Here is a 20,043-nt window from a genome sequence, read left to right as displayed (position 1 = left end):
GTGTGTGTGTGTGTGTGTGTGTGTGTATCAATAGACATGTCATGCTTCTAAATGATAAATCATCTTTTTTTCTTTTTGTCTTTGCCCTCCCTCTAATGAAACTACAAACCCATGCTGTGAAATAAATATAAACATGCACCCTTACAAACATGTCAACTCACAGAAATAGCACAGAGTATAAACTCCGGGCCTTCTCTGTCTGAGCGGATGCCAGCTCGTCCAAATTGGATCACAGTGTCTTCGAGGGGACTAGGTGTACAAGTATCAAAGAGATTGAAGGGCTGACAGCCAGCCAAATTAAAGCATTAAACCTTAGCATCCGTCTGGTTTCTGCACAGAGCGGGGCAGGAAAGGGGAGTGAGTGGGAGAGAGATTATAGAGGCGAGATTTAAGGGAGGGGACAGACAGGTGGTAGGGAGTGAGAAGAGAGAAAAACAGAACACAGCAGCATGAGATGAAGCGGAGGGAGAAGAAACAGAGAGGAAACCAGTGAGCAGGAGTGGGAGGCAAAAGGGAGAAGTGATCCGACAGCAGAGGGAGAGACAATGTCAATCCACAAAGGTCAGATAAAGGCAAAAGCTGTTACAGGAATGAAAGCACTGGAAATAAGAAATAATTGTCAGCCTAAATTATTATGTGTGACTCTGAACCCACAGGAAGTACATGTACACACTCCATATTTACTATTTTGGAAACAACAAAGTAATTTGCTCTGATTTTTCCTGTGAAAAGTGCTTGAGGCAAGAATAAACAGATGAACAAGCCAAGCAAGTTTTGTGAAAAATATACTTTACATAGAGTAGGTTATTGTTTTTACATTTAATGCCACACAATTATATATATACATGAATAATAAATGTGCTCAGTACCGGAAATTGTATGCATGACAACCATCCGTTACATTACACTTGTTTTCAAGAACATTCATTACACGTAAAACTACATGATATGGAAATGCCATTGCACTAATTACAGTAATTACTGATGGTACTGGACAACTAAAATGTTCAGCCTGCGTGTATTTATATTTCTTTATAATATATGCTTTTGCTGTGCAATGCAACTCTATGGACAAAAGTATTGGGCCACCTACACATTACACCTACAGGAGTTGTTCTGCAATGGAAACCAATGTCATGAGTCTCCCAGTGGACAGTTTTTTGTGCTGTGTTAATACCAGAGTTTAACATCTTGATGCATTCTCAACAACTCTGCAGTTACTGAGTCAGCAGAGTGTTGGCAATTTTGATGCAATATGCACCTTAACAACCCCCCCGCCACCCTTAACTTTACTTTAATTTTATACACATTTGGCAGTGGGACTGAAAACACCTGATTTAAAAAGTGAAGAGGTGATAATGCTAATACATTTGTCTATCTATTGTATGTTGTAGCTTTGAAGTTTAGATTAGAATTAGAAATGTATTTTTGTGCTCTAACACGTACCTTCAGAATGAAATAAATATAGTAATATTTCCTTCAAAGTACAACTTGTGGAGTTGGGGTTTTTTTATTTATTTATTTTCCCAATTCAACATGCAGAGCAGTAAGTAGTCCACATATCGCACATATCCCTCATTTTAAGCCAATATAATGCTAGTACGTACAGTATCTATATTGGAAGTCCTGAAATTTCCACATGATATTGGTAGGGATCTGCCTATTAAATTATGTGTTCTCTGATCTTGAATAATAGTCATTCACTCCTGAGTAACATCACCGTTTTCACAGGTTTGGAGTTCCAACAGACAGATACTTGTTCCTTAGATAACAGTATCTGGGTATGACAGCAGGAGATGCAAACCGCTTCAACACAATGACAGCAATAACAGCTTTTAGCGCTGTGCTGTCGAGTGGCACAAACAGCCGGGTGGAAACGGGACAACAGACAAACCACCACTGAGATTCAGACAGCTAGAAACACAAATGGATACTCATACACTGACACACAAACACACACATGCCAATTAGTGACAAACATTGTAATTGCATCTCATAAGGATAGCAAAGTCTCATTAAAAATGAAATGAAAAAGGCCTACATCCACCATACTGTGTACACACAGACAACAGCAAATGTCTTTTTTTTGGTGCTTCATTTCTTAAAAATTAATTTGAATTTGATGTGTTTACCAAAACACTGATTGCTTTAATGAGCGGCACATTGTTGAGTGGTTGTTTGTGTGACCCCCCTGATGAAAACTAATTGACTTTGAGTCTAAAACTTTGATTAGAAATGTTGTCTTAGTAGAACATTCCTCTGTCAAAAGAGAATTGAGAGCCATTTCAGTTACGCTACGAGTTTTACACCTATATTGTTTATGTACTTTATAAAAAAATCTTTCCTTGTTGCTTTTAATGAAGTGAACAGAAACTGGGAAAATAGAGAAGGAAATTGATTGCTTAATTACGAATATGCTATGAACGCAAAGCAATTAACAAAAGCAATCTTTCTCTTTCACACACATTCACACACAACTTCAGCATTGCTTAATAATGTAGCTATAAATAGTTTTATATAAATTATTTTCATTCTGCTTAACTGGTCAAAGAGGGCATTAGGGTCTCTTTTTGCATATTTAATTAAATTGAATTCAAAATAAAATAATAAGTTATAATAAAAACTAAAATGACATTTTAAAGATTGCATTGCAGATATAAACCCATGGTGTCAAAAATAGTAAATATGATATTCATATCCTGTTAATCAAGTTTATTTAATTTTATTCTATTCATATAGCACCAGTGGACAGCAACAGGTTTCTCAGGATGCTTTATATTGTAAGGTAAAAACCCTAATATATCAGACTGCAATGACCCCAACCCTAAGATGATCCTCTTTGAGCAAGCGCTTAGTGACAGTGGGGAGAACGAACTCCCTTTAAACTAGAAGGGTCCTCTGGAAGCAGCAGCCTCAGTGATGGGCACCCATCTGCCATGTTGAGGGTGTGAGAGGAAATTCAATTTCAAAATCCTAGGTGATTTCAAACTTGGGTGTCCACATTGCCTGCTCACCTATCTGGTGAGGTGATGACAATACCCCACCAGCCCGAGAGATAAACAGAAAACATCTCCTTCCTTCAAGAATCGCAAATAAGCCTAAAGTTGACAACAACAGGCTGTGGTAGTGTGATGGTAAAGTGGAAACAACCACATTATAATGGTAACACAAGTTTGGTGCTTTGCAAGGATCTGTACAGACAACATGCAAATACAAAGCTAGGCAACAACCCAGGCTGATTTTAAAGCTGAGTGCATGTTGACCCCAGCTTAGCAGCCAGACCTTCAACTTCAACAGGCAACAACAGGCAGTGATGGGCAGGAAAGCGTCTAGCCTCCATTTCTCCCTGTTCATGTTTCTAAAGTAGAATCGTTGGGCTGGTTTTCATCTTTGCTTTGAGTAAACAGAAAGCAGAAGTTCCACCTTCGTGAAAGCATCTTCAAAAACAAAATACGAAAAGACAAAAAAAAAGTAGAATTTGGATTAAATACATGACAAATACAGTCACTCCACACACTGTGGTGATGATGGCAGTTTTGATGATGATGTAGGTGTTACTGGTATGGTATATATTAAAAAATAAGCAAACAAACAGTTTACTCACATAAACTTTTATGTAATCCACTACACGCTCTATATGTTTTAGCTCCAGACACCCAAAGTAAATTTTAGTAGTTGTCTTATTATGTTCAAAGTTAAATAAGACTTTTCTGTCATATTCTTGCATTGACAGTCTACCTAATACTAGGGATGGGTATCATTTAGGTTTTATCCGATACCAGTACCAAACTGGTACTTTTGAAATGGTGCTGGTGCTTAAACGGTGCTCAAACCGGTGCTTAAAGAACGAGAACACAAAATTAGTCCAAAAGCCTCTCATGTTCAGCTGTTTTTTTGTAAAAAGATAACAATGTTAGCCTTTTCTGCAGCTATGGGGCATATATGGTATCACTCTTGGCTGGAAGCAGTGCTTAATCAATGGAAAAAACACAAACTTTGTCCAAAAACCTCTCATGTTTAGCTGTTTTCCACTTTTTCTTTGGTCATTTTAGCTTTTTTGGCCAGGGTGAAGGGAGTATCTGCCATCAAACAAGAAGACAGCCGCATGTAGCTGTGATGGTGTTTGCTAGTTCACCTTACATGCATTAATGTAATAACGTGGTTAGCCTACTCAACGTAAATTACATTAAGCTACTCACGCAGGGAAGAACGGCTGCTGCTGCCATCATCATCCGTCATCATTTCTGCTACACTGGCAGGGCTAGGGGCCAGGACTCTCCTCTTTGGGTTCTTGGGGGATGTTGCTAACTCCGGGTCAGATAACAGGCAACCCACGCGCAGTAGATGTGCGCGGTGTGAGGTCTCGCAGCAAGCTATCAAATACGGCGCATTTCTCGGCTTCTAACAAAATGCTATACGTCGCCAGGTGTTTCATCAGATTCGAGGTGTTACCTCCTTTGCACAGTATCAGCTTAAAGCACTTGTTGCAGGCTGCTGAGTTTGCATCTTTTGCTGTGAAGTACAGCCAGACTTTGACCGCTTCTCCTTGGGCATTTTTAATCTGTAGCTTTGCTCTAAAAGAACGTGCGTACCTGGGCCCGCCTACTATGCTTGCAAAGGTAAAATGATTGGCTGGAATCCAAAGTGTATGACATCTCAAGAAAAAAAAAAAGCACCGAAATGTGCGCTGCTTTTCAGTCTGGTTACTACCGTTTATGTCAGAACCTGTGCCATAATGGCACCAGACACCGGTACCCCCTACCTAATACTAGCACACAAGTGCACATGCATACATGTCCCTTACGCCACTCATTTAACTCTGACAATCAAGGTCAGCGTCTTTTTGAGAGTGAAATATTTGTGCCATGTTTTCTATATTGCATTATCTAGAGAGAGTGGGAAAAAATGGCTCAGATCAAGGCCTTGACAGACTAAACGTGGCAGTTTGTGCAAGATTTATTTCTTTTTTTTAAAGCAGTTATTGCAGTCATGATCACAATTTTACATTGCAATCGTTAAAGGATAAAGTAGAGGGCTGCTTTAAAAAAAATCTATATTTATCAAACACAACTACAGTGGAGGACCCCAAAAATCACAAAGCATGTCTGTTTGTTAATGTTTTCACGCTGTGTGATTGACTATAAACATTTGCTCATTCAATTATGGATCAACAGAGTGACAGCAGAAGGGGCTTTACTGAGTACTTTGAACAGATTCTGCTGTCGCTTTTCAACTTGAAATACATCAGTCCCTTGCTCCTGGCTTCTCTCTAGGCCTTCACAGGGGGCCTGCCATCTGTCATGTGGTGCATGCACGTCATACACACGGTGTCCACAGTATATGAGCAGCGATGCACACAAACACACCAATATAAAGAAATTCCTGGGAACAAGCATGCAGTGGCATAAGCGATCACACACAAAAACCAGCAAACTCATGCTCACGTGCACGCACTGTTTCCTCCCTCTGAACTCATTCATTCTTGTTACAGCAACATAAGAGTTATCAAGCATCCTGTCAGGGGAATGGGAGAGAGAAATACAGCGGGGGAGAATGACAAAGAAAGGATGGCATGGCTTTGGCTGCAGTGTAGCTCTTGTATATTTATCTCAATTAGATTTTCTGGGACACTGTGTATACATAGGGTTTATTCCACCAGTCTTTGTGCGTTTCAGTTTGTATTAGTAGATATCAAGATATTTGTTGGACTAGATATGTTGTTCCGCTGTAGTTTAGAAAAACACTGCAGTGGAGTGAAGATTGGAAATGTTGGTGTCTTTTTTTGACTGGATGTCTGCAGTTTACCTTTCTTGCCTCACAGTAGTCCATTTTTTTCTTCTCATGATTTCTATGCAGAAGCCCAAAAAACTGCTCTATTGCCTATTTTCCAGTGTAGAGTTTATTTACTTCAGTTCCATATGCTTTGTTTTAAGTGTTTGACAGTGTGTGCAACTGTATCCAAATACAATGGGAAAGCATCATATGGAGCACAAACTCCTCTCTCTCTCTCTCGCTCCTCTGGATCTGTCAGTAATCCGGTGCCGCTGCACTTGAATCTCTATTTTTCTCCGAGCTGTATCTTTTGCTGTCTTTGTTCTCCAATTCCTCTTTCTCTGTCTCTTCACATCTCTATTTATGTGTTTCTCAGTCTTTGCCATAACCTCATATGTGCTAGGATCTATTAGCCTCTCTTCCCCCCCCCCCCCCCTCACTCTCTCACGTATACACTTCTCTGTCAGTTTTCTTTCCTTCCCCTCCCCTCCCTTCCTCCATCGAGATCATCTGTAAAATAAAAGGTGAATATAGCCTTTAGCTAGGTACTACCACTTCAAAGCCCTCTCATTTTCCCTCTCTCTTTTCATCATTGGAAGGTTGAGTACTGTTATAAACCCACATAACCTTTTCACCACATGGCCCTTGTCTCTGTCTGATCTCTTATCGATGCCAATTTTATCTCAAGTGTGAAGGAGCTACTGTACATTCAGTTTGAATATACAGTATATGGCTATGACTTAAACCTTCTGTTCCAAGTATGTCTAAGGCTTCCTAATTACATCTACTTCTCCAGAAACACAAAAATGCAATGTGTGTGAGCATGTAACAGGGAAGCCTGAGGATTTGAGTACCAGCTGCATATGCATATTTGTGTATATGAGTACCTCCCTTTGAAACTGTTGGTGCTCCTTGTATTTCAGCCTGGCCTCTCAGCAGTTTTGAGGAGTACTCTCAAAAACTGGACATGAATTGTTAAAATTTTCATGTCAGTGAGAGTGAATTTATAGGTAATGAATTATAATAGGGAGCATATTTCGCGTCAGGAATAGTATTTTTGTCGAGGGATATGTCACCATGACAAGCAGGAAAACAAAGTTTTAAAAGACATGGCAAGCTGTATTTTAACCTAAAGCGTAAGCCACAAATTTGTAATGCATTACGTTAACCAAATGATATTTGCAATTAATAACATATTTTAAAAAAATATGTGAAAAAGCTGTGAGGTGTATGATTCAAAACTTGAGTCTCCAGGATGAAAGTCAAGACAGCCTACTCCACCACCATCGCTCACAACTACCAGACTTTTTCTTGCATCTTGATCAGCACATGTAAGAGCTGAGTGTTGAAAAATTCTGTTCAAGGACATAAAATAATGTTGGGAAATTCATGCCAAAGACTCGAGGAATAAAAAAGAAAGAAAATTGGTGTCCAACATCACACTCCAGTAGATTAAACCTTGTGACTATATCACAAACTGTTGTTAGACTGAGTTGTGTAGTTGTAGGTAGGATAATCAGTGTTATTAATTTCTTTGTGTTTTGCAAGTTATGTCTAATCAGTGTATTTTTTTTTGTTCTTCTAGGCTGATTGCACTACTGGGGGGAAATATAAATCCATGTAGAAAAAAAACTGATCAAGTTTATTTTGGCGTTGTTGACCATATGCTTGATTTATTGTTTTCTTGTATCTTCTAATTTACTTTGTCTTTGATAACTTCAAACTTGACACTGTACGATTTTTCCAACAACAAGTTTAAATTAGTTATATAAACTGTCATTGCCGTAGGCAGAGACTGCACAGCCAGACAAAGAAACATAGGTGCTACGTGGGCTATGCATCACATGGTGCAAAGCACTCCAGTGAATAATCAAATAAGCAAGAATGATATAAGATCCTTCTGGGAACTCATTTCACCTTTTGGGTTGAAAAATGGTATAGCTGCTATTTTGTCTAAGTTTGAAATGTCATTGCAATATTAGAGAGCCAGAAAAGAGAATAGTTGATGCTGTACTGACTACTGCTGCTTGGAAAAGACAGTAAGGAGGTGGAAGAACACAAGACACTTGCTGGCATGTTGCACTGGATGGGTGCCTGGAAGAAAGGGGCTACAGATCCCTACACAGTCTTGTTGCCAGTACCAGGATTTTTAGGCATGATACAAGCAGCTATGGTCAGCTAGTATACAGTTACTCTGTCAGTGCGCATTTGCGTGTGAGTGTATGTCACCCCAACTGACTCACTGTATTGCTTATGGATGCTGGAGAGATCCATCCTTTCTTTCTCTATTTGTTGTGTTTAACACCTATAGAAATAAATATCACTGCATCATTGTTCGATGGGATCATCAGCATTAGCAGTGGTTACTTAGACACCTACAGATACCTCTATACTCTGATCCCTTCATCACAGTCCACCCACCCTTTACCTCTCTTTCTTTTCACTTTAGCAAACTAAGTAGCTACTGAAGATATGCAAAGATGTAGCTAATTTTGAGCACATTTAAACAAGGCAGCTATCTACCTTCACTTCCATTAATTTTCTATTATTTTAGGCAATTAGCAAATGGCTTAATTATAATATATATTAATCAAAAAATAAGGTATTGTCTCTGGTTTTAAAGGATCTTGATATCTTTTTCTTAATGACTTTTTTTATGAAACTGAAGTGCTCAATTAATGAATTTTGGATAATCAATCAACCCTTCCCTTCACATTTTTATTAACTGCTCTCTGTCGTTTCCTATAATATTTCCATCTGTGGGTATGCAATCCCTTTCTTTCTTACTGAAGTAACTCTGATAGAGTCTTGTATCATTATGGAGTTCTCCATATTTCATCTCTCTGCGGTTCCCTCCTTCCTTTCATCACCTTCACCATCTCCCTTTACTGCCCTATGATTTGCATTTGTCTCCGTCTTACTCAACAAGCCTTGATACCTACTTTATTTCCCTGAGCTTTTTACTGTAATGCATGCTTTGAAAACATCTCAATCCAGCTTTTCATTTGTCCTCCCATTTATTTTTTAATTCTCCTTTTCTACTCGTTTGCTAATGTTGCTCTCACGATTCATCAATTTATTTACTGTCTTCCAAATCTATGTACACAGCTGCAGATAATTAAGTTTTTTCATGCTGGCTCAGGCACAGGGAAAGGCACCAATAGCATTGGGAAATCCCTTACTGGTAAATGGTGTAAACACTGCTAAATATTTTGTTTGATATACAGTATGTCACTAATGTGTTAGATAAACACCATCAGATCAGCCTGTTTGCGCAATCCGTGTGTAAAATACCAAAGAGACACATATTCACCCACTCAGAAATCAGAAAATCTTGTTTCCTATAAATAATACAGTTCTGGATTGGGTCAATCTGTTACAGGTAAATGAACATACCCAAGCTCCCCATCTCATGCCAGTTATTGCCAAATGATGACAAAGTGAACTGATTGAAATGCAGTTCCTGTAGCTATTTTGTCAAAATCTGATCAGACTTTCTTTTTTTCTTTCTTTCCAGTGAAACGTTTCACTTTCTTTCTTTCCAGTGAAACGTTTCACTTTCGGAGAGTAATGATTGTGTACAAGCGTATTACACCTTTAAAAATAATAGTAATATGAAAAAAAAAAACTTTCCCCCTACATGTTCACATGATAGATCCACTAGATTAAGGAAGTGTTGGGGAAAAAAGAAAACGACACACATCTGTCCTAGCGAAGTAATAGCAGTAAAAGCCCAAAGGTTGTAAACAGAAGAGCTGTGGATTTTCCCAGGGGACACGTTCATCTCCTTGACTTTACAATAGATTGAGCCGGGGCACAAAGATATATATGGCGTCAGGTTTGTCTGAATGGATTGAGGGTGGATGAGCGAATAGCCAAAGGAAAGACGAGATGAGAAAAAGGATAAACTGTCAACCCATGGGCCACTATACCCACACCACATATGCCCATAGTTTATTTTGATTCTGTACTTTCTCTTGTGAGCACACACACACACACACACACACACACACACACACACACACACAATAAAAATTAATTCACTGGCAGGCACTGAGAAGCATCAAATAGCGAGCAAGTATCACATTTCGCACTGTGTCTTTTTTCCTTGTGTAGATATTGTCTAAAAGAAATCACTCTTGACTGTGGGTTGACATAAGACAAATGGATTTTTGAGGATTACTATTTGCTGAAAACTGAAAGTTATGCTAATTCAATGGAAATCACATAGGTGGTAGATGCTGAAAGAAGAGTGATGAATTTTAACAGGGGATGAAGTAGCCACTAGAGAAGAAGGGCATGGGGTGCATTTTAATTGGATTTAAAGAACAATTGAGTTGCTGGATTGATGAGTGGATGAATGGAGAAAAGGAACAAAAAAAAAACTTCCCACAATTATCTCCTGTACATGTTTCAGGTAATGGAAAACAAAGTAAAGGAATTAGTTTTTAGACCAAATGAGAGGAAAAAGAAAATAGAGCACGGCTGTGGTAAAGAGGCACTTATCTGGCATCCTCATAAAAACTAGGAACTAAAATCTGGGTTCATTATACAGTTCACTTCAAGTTGAATTTGTGAGAGGCAGGAGAAGAGTAGAGGAGTTACAAAAGAGAGCAAGGTGGAAGGATGAGTGGAGTGAAATTAAGGGTTATTTTGCAAAAATAAGAGAAGAGGGAACGTAGGAAAAGTGGCATGTTAGGAATTTCATTGCAAATAAAAAAAGAAGAAAAAACTGTGAGACAGATACTGAAATAAAAGGGGACGGCTTATTCATCTGGTGAGTGTGATAACAGTGAATGCAGCCACTGGATGAATATAGTGGTAAAGGGTACTGAGGGAGAAATGAGGAGAGAAATGAGGAGAGGAGCGCAGATAGAGTTACAGACAAGACAAAAAGAGCCTGGATGAAAGAGAGGATGTATACATCTCCAGGGCACAAAGACTAGAGCTGAATAGATGATGTTAAATGTGACAAGATGAAGGGACCAAAGGGGGTCCATTAAATGTTAATGGGAACAGGGTAGACGGTCGAGAGGCTACCCGGGGCAAGAATAAGAACAGATTGTGTTTGTGAGAAATCATTGGTCTGGTATTTTCAGCAACAGGAAGTGCCAGAAGTCTAAAGAACCTACAGTGATAAATTTCTAAAGAAACAGAGTCGAAAAGGGCACGTTATCTTTTACTCATTCTACCCCCCTGAGCACATTAATTCAAGTGCAAATTCCCTGAAGGAGCGTATATCAGCAAACTACGATTCCACACATCCACGCAGGCGCTCACAGAGGCATTTACAGTATAGAGCAGAGCATATTTTCAGCCTGCCAGCTCTGTGACTAAGCATCTCTCCCTGCCACTCAGTGCTTAGTCGTGTATGGCACTGTGCATGGCAGCAGTTTGGAACTGTGGACCTTCAAACAATACATGTAACAATATACGGACACAAGTAGGTCATTCAAACACACACACACACACACACACTAAACACAGAGATACACTTCTGGCTAGGACAGTGCTTTGTGAGCTTGCAGGACTTCCTATTTGTCTATGAATTTCTGATCAAACCAGCCACTTTCTTTTGATTACACACTCATCTTACAGCCAGGGGATACATGGTTTTTCATTCAACCACTCTTCTGCTGAAAACAAACTAAGTCCTCCCTGTTGCTGGAAGTATAATCATAACCTAATGAATAAATAATACAATATCTGTTTGCTAGGTGTTTTTGTTTTTGCTGCTGAATAGAGACGCTTGGGAGATTTGTGAGGAGACTCCCCCTTACACAATGGCAGTCTTTTTTAATATCTTTGTTGCATTGTAGATCATAGATTAAGAGGACTGTTATATTAGAGATAATATGCTAATGTTAACTACACTTTCCCTTTATTTAACATAAAATAGTTCCACAGAGAGGCAGAGGCTGTGCTTTAGGGAGAGAGAGACTCTAAATTTCTTGTGTTTATTGGTTCTCTTCAGGTATTGATTTCCTTGCTTCCTATCCATCTGTCTTTCGCTGTTGTTTCCATCCTTCAGACACCGGGCCACAGAATCTGGAGGACAGTGTGTCAGTGTGATAAAGTCTGTATGGTGTGTGTCAGTGTGTGGTGGAAGGAGAGCTGCTTTGAGAGACACAGCTAGAAGAATCGGTCACACCTGGACGCAGGTGAAGTGCTTGCAGTTCATTTATTCTGACAGACCAACAAGCAGGAGACAGTGCTCAATAACATGCTCTGCTGCAAACAACTCATGTAAAATGCATGCTGACATACAAACATAAAAACGTCTGCATATAAACATTAAGTGGATGGGACAGAGTGTATACTTGATTTATGTAGTGTGTGTTTTTGCAATGGTACTGAAAAGCAGACGAGGCTAATAAAACCCCCATGGCCAAGCACCTGAAGTTGTAGAGAGACACCTGTGTTTAGGAATGACTGATATTTACATCTCTTACATGAACACCTCTCCATAGCTGTTTGTCAGGTCTTAGCTGCTTTAGGGAGACTGAATCCGGCATCATTTATCATGCATCACCATACTGCCCACACAGGGGTGGGGCGTTTGCGTGCGTGGGTTGGCAATGATGTTGGGTTGTGAGTGTGGTTTGGTGGTGGTTGTAGTTCATGATGATACGTCAAGAATTCCAAATAGCAATACTTTCTATTTTTTGCCTACGCCATGGCTCACAATATGAAGTGCTTTGAAGTAACTATTGTTTTAATTTGGCAGTCTAGAAATAGAATTTAATTGGATTGGATTGAACCGAATTGAACTGAAATACAGATCTATCATTTACTCTTAAAACATTGTTCATCCCTACAGCTTAACATCGTACCAGTAGCTCTAGCTCCTTCTCATGTTCATTCATTAAACTGTTGCCTACATCAGAGTGATGTAAACTTGGGTTGGGTTAATGCAACGAGCCCTTTAAGTTATTAGCAAAAAGTATTAATGAGTCTAATGCTTAGAAGCCCCCCACAGACTTAAGGATGTGTGATGTAGAGGGGATGAGGGCACTAATTCTCCAAAGTGCCCCAATAACTAATGGATTAGCAAAGCTTTCCATTAGCCAAAGCCTTGATTGTGCTAGGCTAATGTGTTGTTTCTAGACTGGAACAATGCAGCTAGTTAAAAAAAAAGTTGGTTAGCATGCCAGCTATAATACACATGTACAGACTGAGTAATTTCCCTAGATGTCCTCAGCCCAAAAATCAATCTCAGTGCCAGTTTTATTTAAATAGCGCAATCCATTTCACGTGAGCTCTGAAAAATAAAAACATTAAAACTATGGCAAAAATAAGAGAAAACAAAAAAACACGACAAAAACTAAAAAATAGAAATTAACATGCACACAAACTCACACAGTTATTAACTGTAAGCTACTTAGAATAAAAAGGTTTCAAGTCTATTTTTGAATGTAGACACAGTTGCAATTGACCTCAGGTCAGCGGGCAGCTTGTTCCAAAGAAGAAGACCACATTAAGTGAAAGCACCTTCAGCACACTTAGATCTAATTCTGGGAACTGTTTTACGATCCTCAGCCGATGACCTGAGGAGTCTAGTTGGGTTATAGACACTGAGCAAGTCAGAGATGTACTGAGGGTCCAAACCATTGAGTGCTTTATGAACTCAAAGAAAGATTTTAAAGGCGATTCCGTAATGAATTGGGAGCCAGTGACGTGACTTCATCACTCGGGTTACGTGTTCAACTATTCAGAGACATGTAGGCTCACTCGCACAGGTCTAACAACCCTGTGATAGGCCCAGGTGCAGATATTTTTCAGGCCCTTACTGCCACATCATATTGAGCAAACACACATCATATACTCTTTCCTCCTCTTTCACACAGACACACAAACACAGGCTGCATTTACTAGCATGTGAGCTGCATATTCCTAGATTTTATACTGTGCATTTAGACATTTGAACATTTTATTCACACTGCCTTTGACATAGTATTTTATTCTATTCTATTGTTTTTTCTTAATTTTTGCTGCTCTTAATTTCGTACTGTCCACTTTCTGCCGTGACCAAGCAAATCGTATCTCTCTCATCTCTTAAAAAACATTGGCCTTTGGTTCACAAGATCTGACCATCTGACTGTCTTTGCTCACTTGCTCACTAGACATGACTGGACTTACCTGTGCTCAAACATTAGGTTCCTGGTAGATCGATTCTGGGCTCAATGATTTTTAAGAATAGAGGCTGTGACTAAGCAGCATGGTGAGAGTTTGTGAAGTTTAATCATATATTGTTAGAGTTTAATTAATTCCTCAAAAGTGGACTTGAACAATGGGCAGTGAGACTGAAACTGTATTAGCTTCTACACATTAATCATCTACATCAATGCAGAATGAAATGGTTTTTTGGAAAAAACCCTTCAGCTATTGCTAAAAAGGAAAATTGCTTCCAACAATGTTTTTGCCAGTTAATTACAAAAAGGGTTTGCGTTCATATATTTAAAGTTATTGCTCATAAAATCAGATCAGTGTCCTGGAACTGCTTGAGTGACAACTTCAGCCAGTCAGTCAACTTCAAGTCAAACTGTTTTTGAGCAGACCATCCCTCATACGTATTTAATCTTCTGTGTTAACTTTTTTGTTTATAATTTCAGACAAATAAAGAGTGACATGAATTTGGTTTTAGGGTGACTGTAACATCTCGTAAATAAATAAGGCCAGTGATGCTTGAACTAACGTGAATTAATTAAACTTGATTTATATTAAACAAACTGAATTAAACTACAAAACGAAATTAATCAGACAGCACGCTATGCATCAGTAAAACACGCATGCACACAAATCTACAGGCAAACATACTAATTTCTCCTGATTTGAGACTTCATCCTCACCTCTTTGAACACTTTGAAATCCAACTCATTAGGTTGTTTTTGTGCAACCAGCTGACACGGTATTCATTGTCATATTGTATAGGTCACATGTTACACACACACACACACTTGCACACATGCAGTGCTTTATTCTGCCCTCTCAGCACGATGATTCTGTCTCCTCGAGCTTCTCTTTTTCTAAAACTTTTTTTCTTTTCACTTTCTTTCTTTGGCTTTATTTTTGCAGTGTCAACAGATTACTCCCTGTGGCATTACACAGGCTGACTGTGTGTGTTTTAGATTGTGCTAACTTGCTTTTATACATTGCCATTTCACAGTTTGTGTGTCTGCATCTCTGTTTGTGTTGCTATACTGTCTTTAAACAGTCTTTCACCGCTCTTTGTTTTTCTCAGTAAATCTGTGACAGGATTTTAGTCAGCTAGGAGTAAAATAAACACTGCTAACATTAAAGGATGCAGTGAGGAGCAGAAGAGGAGGATGAAATGAGGATCAGGATAGATAAGGGATGGAAACGGGAGAGGGAAAGCTGGGGACTTTCAGAGAGGCAAACAAAAAACCAAAGCAATAAAGAGGTGAAGAGTCAAAAGAGTGAAGAAGCAAGGATAGGTGAATGTTTATGTTACCATGAGGGTAAACAAGAGATGATGGAGAAAGCGGCTGGTGAGTGAAGATGTTGCGAAAGATTGGGAGGTGAAAATCGAAAGATTCTGAAGGAGGAATGTTAGATAGGATGTGGCACAGGAAAGCAGATGATTCCAAACTGAGGACACTGTATAGTATTCTGCAGTGCTGTAAGGCACTTAAAATAAAAATCACTGCAAGACTGTGACTCTGAAATGATTGGGGCTGAAAGGTAAGCACTCAGAGGGGCTGTTTTGAACAAGAAGGGAGATAACAGGGGAGTGGGTTGAGAGGGTAGGAGGTAGAGGTATATTTGATAGCACTAGAGGCCTAACAGGAAGGAATAAGAAGTGAAGTAAGCACACACAAAGTGTCTCATTGCTGAGGAGAATTTAGGAAGCGGAGCACAAAAAGTCTCTGGCAAAAGTGACATATTTTGAATAGATATATTTATGAGTCCTTATGTTTTCTAATAGCGTTTTACATCACGGCAACACTGTTACTACTCTGCTACCATATATCTGTTTAATTATACTTCCTTCTTTCTTTTTCTAGACAACACAACATATGACTGTAATAGCTTGGTATTCATAATAAATGTCCAGTGCATTTGGAAACAATCTCCAAAATGTTTTTCCGGGCCCTTTAATTAACTCTGCAATGTGGTGACCTTGCCTTGGTGCACTCTTACTCTTTTACAAAGACTCCTAGGATCAACAGTATGACATATACTTTCACTGGTGATTTTTCTTAGAATAAAACAAGTAGTACAACATTTTTTCTATGTTTTGAAATGTAATATATGCCTTCTTTTTTTCTTCTTTGTCTGCTTCCTCCTTCCGTTAGCCTGTGAGCTGATGAACCGTGGAATCCTGGCTCTGGTCAGTTCAATTGGCTGCATGTCGGCAGGCAGCCTTCAAACTCTAGCTGATGCCATGCACATCCCCCACCTCTTTATCCAGCGCTCCCCAGCGGGAACACCCCGTTCAGCCTGCCCACCGACCAGTCGAGTCCCTGGAACAGATGACTACACCTTAATGGTTCGCCCACCTGTCTATCTCAATGAGGTCATCATGCAAGTGGTATCTGAGTATAGCTGGCAGAAGTTTGTTCTCTTCTATGATTCTGATTTCGGTAAGGAAATATCTATCTATCTATCTGTCTGTCTGTGTCCATTACATACAAACGCGACATTTTAGTAGGTTATGAAGATGATCTGCTTTAACTGCCGTCTCCAACAGTACATTACAGAGAAAGATAATGGACACACTTCCTTTTTGTTTTTTTCTTACCTTCTCTCGCCCAAACACACATGGATAGACAGGCGTATACATGCGTATACGTGTGCCAGGGCACACTGAAAGAGGCAACCTGTGTCTTCATGCAAGTGACACATCTGTTTGTGTGGATGCGTTACTTTTCTTTATCTCGCGACCACGCTTTCTGGTCCATTAATTCTATCATTAGACCAGAAACATCTTTGTGTCCCTTTTATAAAGAGCCGAAAAGATTTGTCAACCTTGGTCAGTTTTCTTCTAATATTTCTTTTGCTGTTGGTGTGTGTGCAGATATATATGTTGTTGGGTTTTTTTGTTTTGCTTTTTTGTAGTATCTGTGCATGATGTTTGTTGGGGCTGCATAAGTTGTACGATTAGTGACCCCACCCATTGCAATTCCTTGTCTACAACAAACCTATTATCTCTTTACTCAGTTGATCCTCTCCTTGTGTTTGAGGTTACAAACTTGATCAAACTCTCATATACCATATACCCTTTCAGTATATGTCTACACAGGGTCAAGAGCATGTTCTGGTCTGATTTATCCTCCTCATCACTAGATTGACTGCCTGTCATTGTAGGGCTTTCCTTCCAGGTCAACCATCTATCTTTACTTTCATTTCAAAAGGTGATACAGAAGATAAAGGTACTAAGGCAAAGCTTCTAATAGGTTAAAACTCGGAAAAAAATACTTTGGTATCATGCTTGCTAATGGAAAACACCAGCAGTGACATCATTCATTGGTGGGTCGACTGAAGTACAGCACTAAGAGCTTTAGCTCATAGAAAGCAATGTATACGCTTTCTGCCCTAGGTGATTCATTGTTGATTTACTTGTCATAGCCATAATGGAGCTCCATTCCCCTCATTGCAGTCAATTTACACAATCAATATGTTGTATGCATTGAACTCCGATTGGATCACTCCTGTGGACATATTTTTAAGTTGAAGGTTGAAGCATTTAGTCAGTGTACTGAGAACAGTAGGTCATAAAATGTATCTTCTAACTAGGCAGCTCTGCCAAGCATTTTATACTGAATGAATACTGAACATTGTTAATGGTGCCCTTTTAGAAATGCTAATGCTAACAGCATGATAAAACAACATTTGAAAACAGAATTTTTATCCAGTCTGGTAGTTGATAGTCTATATTCCAAAAGCAATTTCAAGTGTGCTAAGAACCACAGTCTTCCTCTATGAGTCTGCTACACTGTTAGCATAATGTTAGCTAATGTTTAACATGGCATTAGTTTGTGGAGAAAGATTAATGTTACAAGGTCTTCAATGATAAAAACAAGACACACACACAAAAAAACCAGAGAAAACCTCAACAATCAGACAACTCCCTGCGAGGAAGCACTTCAGACTTGACAATAGAAAGAAAAAAACTCCCTTTTAATAGGAAAGAACTTCTGGTAGAAACAGCTAGGCCGGTCGGGGTGTCGCATTGAATATATAGATATACAACTAATGTGTGTCTGACAATAACTTTTAAATCCAAAAGTTTTTTGTCAGAGTTAACTGGTCGAAACCTTTCATTATACTCAAACCCGGTAGGTTTAGTTTCCTCTCTTGATTGTGCAAAGTTAAGCAATCCTGTGGAAGCCTTCCATACAGAACACGAGGTCTTTAAAATTGCATGCAGATTATGAAATGATATATTTATTCTTTCAGGGATAAGTTTTTTCTAACCTTGCTTTTATCATGACTGTACGTGGATTTTTTTTACCTTTTCAAGCTAGCACTTGTTAAACCACCCATTTTAAATCTAAAATTACTCCCAAATGTACCGTTTACATGTAATATAGTAAAACTATATGTAATATAATGTACAAAACATACATATACACACACGCATGCAGGCACAAGTTGGTACTTCACTTTAATCCCTCCACCCTCTGTGACCACTGATTCATCAGATGGATAATCTGGGGTTTCTCCGTGCTGTTCTCTCAGCCACAGAAGGCCCCTTTAAAGACATCACTGCAGTTCCCTAATGGCCTAACCTCCTGTTTAAGGAAAAAAGGCAGAGGCAAGAGAGAGGGAGAGAGGGAGAAACTTAGAGAGAAGCAGAAAGAGAAACAGAGATGGTCTTTTAAGATGATAGCAATGTTCCCAAAAGGCCTTGCTTCTGTACAAGGAGAGTTCTTTAGAGAACAGACAGTCAAGTGTGTCCTCTCAAATGAAGCTACGGTGAAACTGTCCCAATCCCTATTTTCAGCTCTACTGGTGCGTTCCGGACACTGAGAACACATGTTTTCTCTCTATCATTTTTCCCTCCCTTCTCACGGTTTATCTCTCTTCTCCATTTTCCTTTTCTTCTCTGACCACCTATGTGATTTTTCTTCCAGTTTTTCCTCAGGTGTCTAATATTCTAACTGTAAAATATGATGTATGTTGAAAATTAGAATGACAGTTGTCATTACAACTGAGTGACCTTGCTCATAATCCACTCAGAACCATAGGATCATTGGCCTCGTTGGAAAAACACAGGGAGCACCGCTTTGTGGAAAAAACCCTGTTGACATTAAGATGATTTGTTTTGCTTTGCTGTTAGCCAATGACAAGAGGGACCTTGGGCACAATGGAAAAAGGTTAAAGCACGGAAAAGCCATTTTAAAACTGTGCTGTGTGGTTAACAGCATTTTATTTTTTCTTATTCGGAAAAATCAATACAGTTGCTGAATATAAGTTTCTGTGTGGATAAATGCACTTATTGCTTTTAGAATGTTACTGAAAATCTTATTAGAGTGGAGGACAAATTCATGTGATCCCCTGTTGAATTTGTAAGTTCGCTTACTTACAAACTACAAAATATCAACCAAAAATTCATAGAAACACATTACATAAAAGTTGTAATTTGATTTGCATGTGACTGAGTTAAATGAGTATTTGAATCATAAGTAAAACACGATTTAGTACTTGGTAGAGAAACCTTTGTTACCAATTACAGCAGTAAGCTGTTTTTCTGTAGTTGGTCACCAGGTTTGCCCACATTTCAGGATATTATCCCACTTCTCTTTACGAAAACTCTCTAAATCCTTTAGGTTTCTTAGTTGCTGCTTGGCAACTCGAACTCTGGCCACTCTTTGACCTTAATGTGCATCTTCTTTAGTCACTCCTTTGCTGACTTAGCAATATGTTTTGGGTCATTGTCATCATGAAAGAACCATCTTCAGTGTTCTTGCTGAGGGAAGGAGGGATGTTTCTTTGTGCTTGACTGTCAGAACGGTGTTTTTTGGGTCATGTTCAGCATTTCTCTTGACAAACATAGATTAGTTGAGTTGATGTTTCTAAATAACTGGAAAAGTAGTTGTCACCTTTTCACCAAACTTCCTGCTACCGGTAATAGTCCTGTAGCCCATTCTATCCTTGTGCAGGTCTACAGAGGATGTACCTGACATCCTTTAACAGCTTTTTGGTCTTGCCCATGGTGGTGGATAAGTTGGGATGTATGAAACTGGTTCTGTGCACAGTTGGGCTTTATCAAACAACGAATGTCAGTCAGGAGTACCCATAATAGAT

At 39.1% G+C, this 20,043-nt stretch overlaps 1 protein-coding gene across 2 annotated transcripts in view; it reads left to right on the top strand.

Annotated features, from left to right (window-relative positions):
• grid2 (glutamate receptor, ionotropic, delta 2) overlaps positions 1-20,043 on the top strand; it is a 530,237-nt gene that overhangs the window by 287,549 nt on the left and 222,645 nt on the right. For both annotated transcript variants that reach the window (XM_005722013.1, XM_005722014.2), the window contains exon 3: positions 16,089-16,376. In XM_005722013.1, coding sequence (XP_005722070.1) covers positions 16,089-16,376 — 288 coding nt within the window. The remainder of the gene's footprint in view (positions 1-16,088; positions 16,377-20,043) is intronic.

Source organism: Pundamilia nyererei, unplaced genomic scaffold (genome assembly GCF_000239375.1).
Source record: "Pundamilia nyererei isolate P.nyererei 1_Seehausen unplaced genomic scaffold, PunNye1.0 scaffold00006, whole genome shotgun sequence".
In the NCBI taxonomy this organism is placed as follows: Eukaryota; Metazoa; Chordata; class Actinopteri; order Cichliformes; family Cichlidae; genus Pundamilia; species Pundamilia nyererei.
Note: the sequence above shows the minus strand (reverse complement) of the source record. Positions and strands in the feature narration are given on the sequence as shown.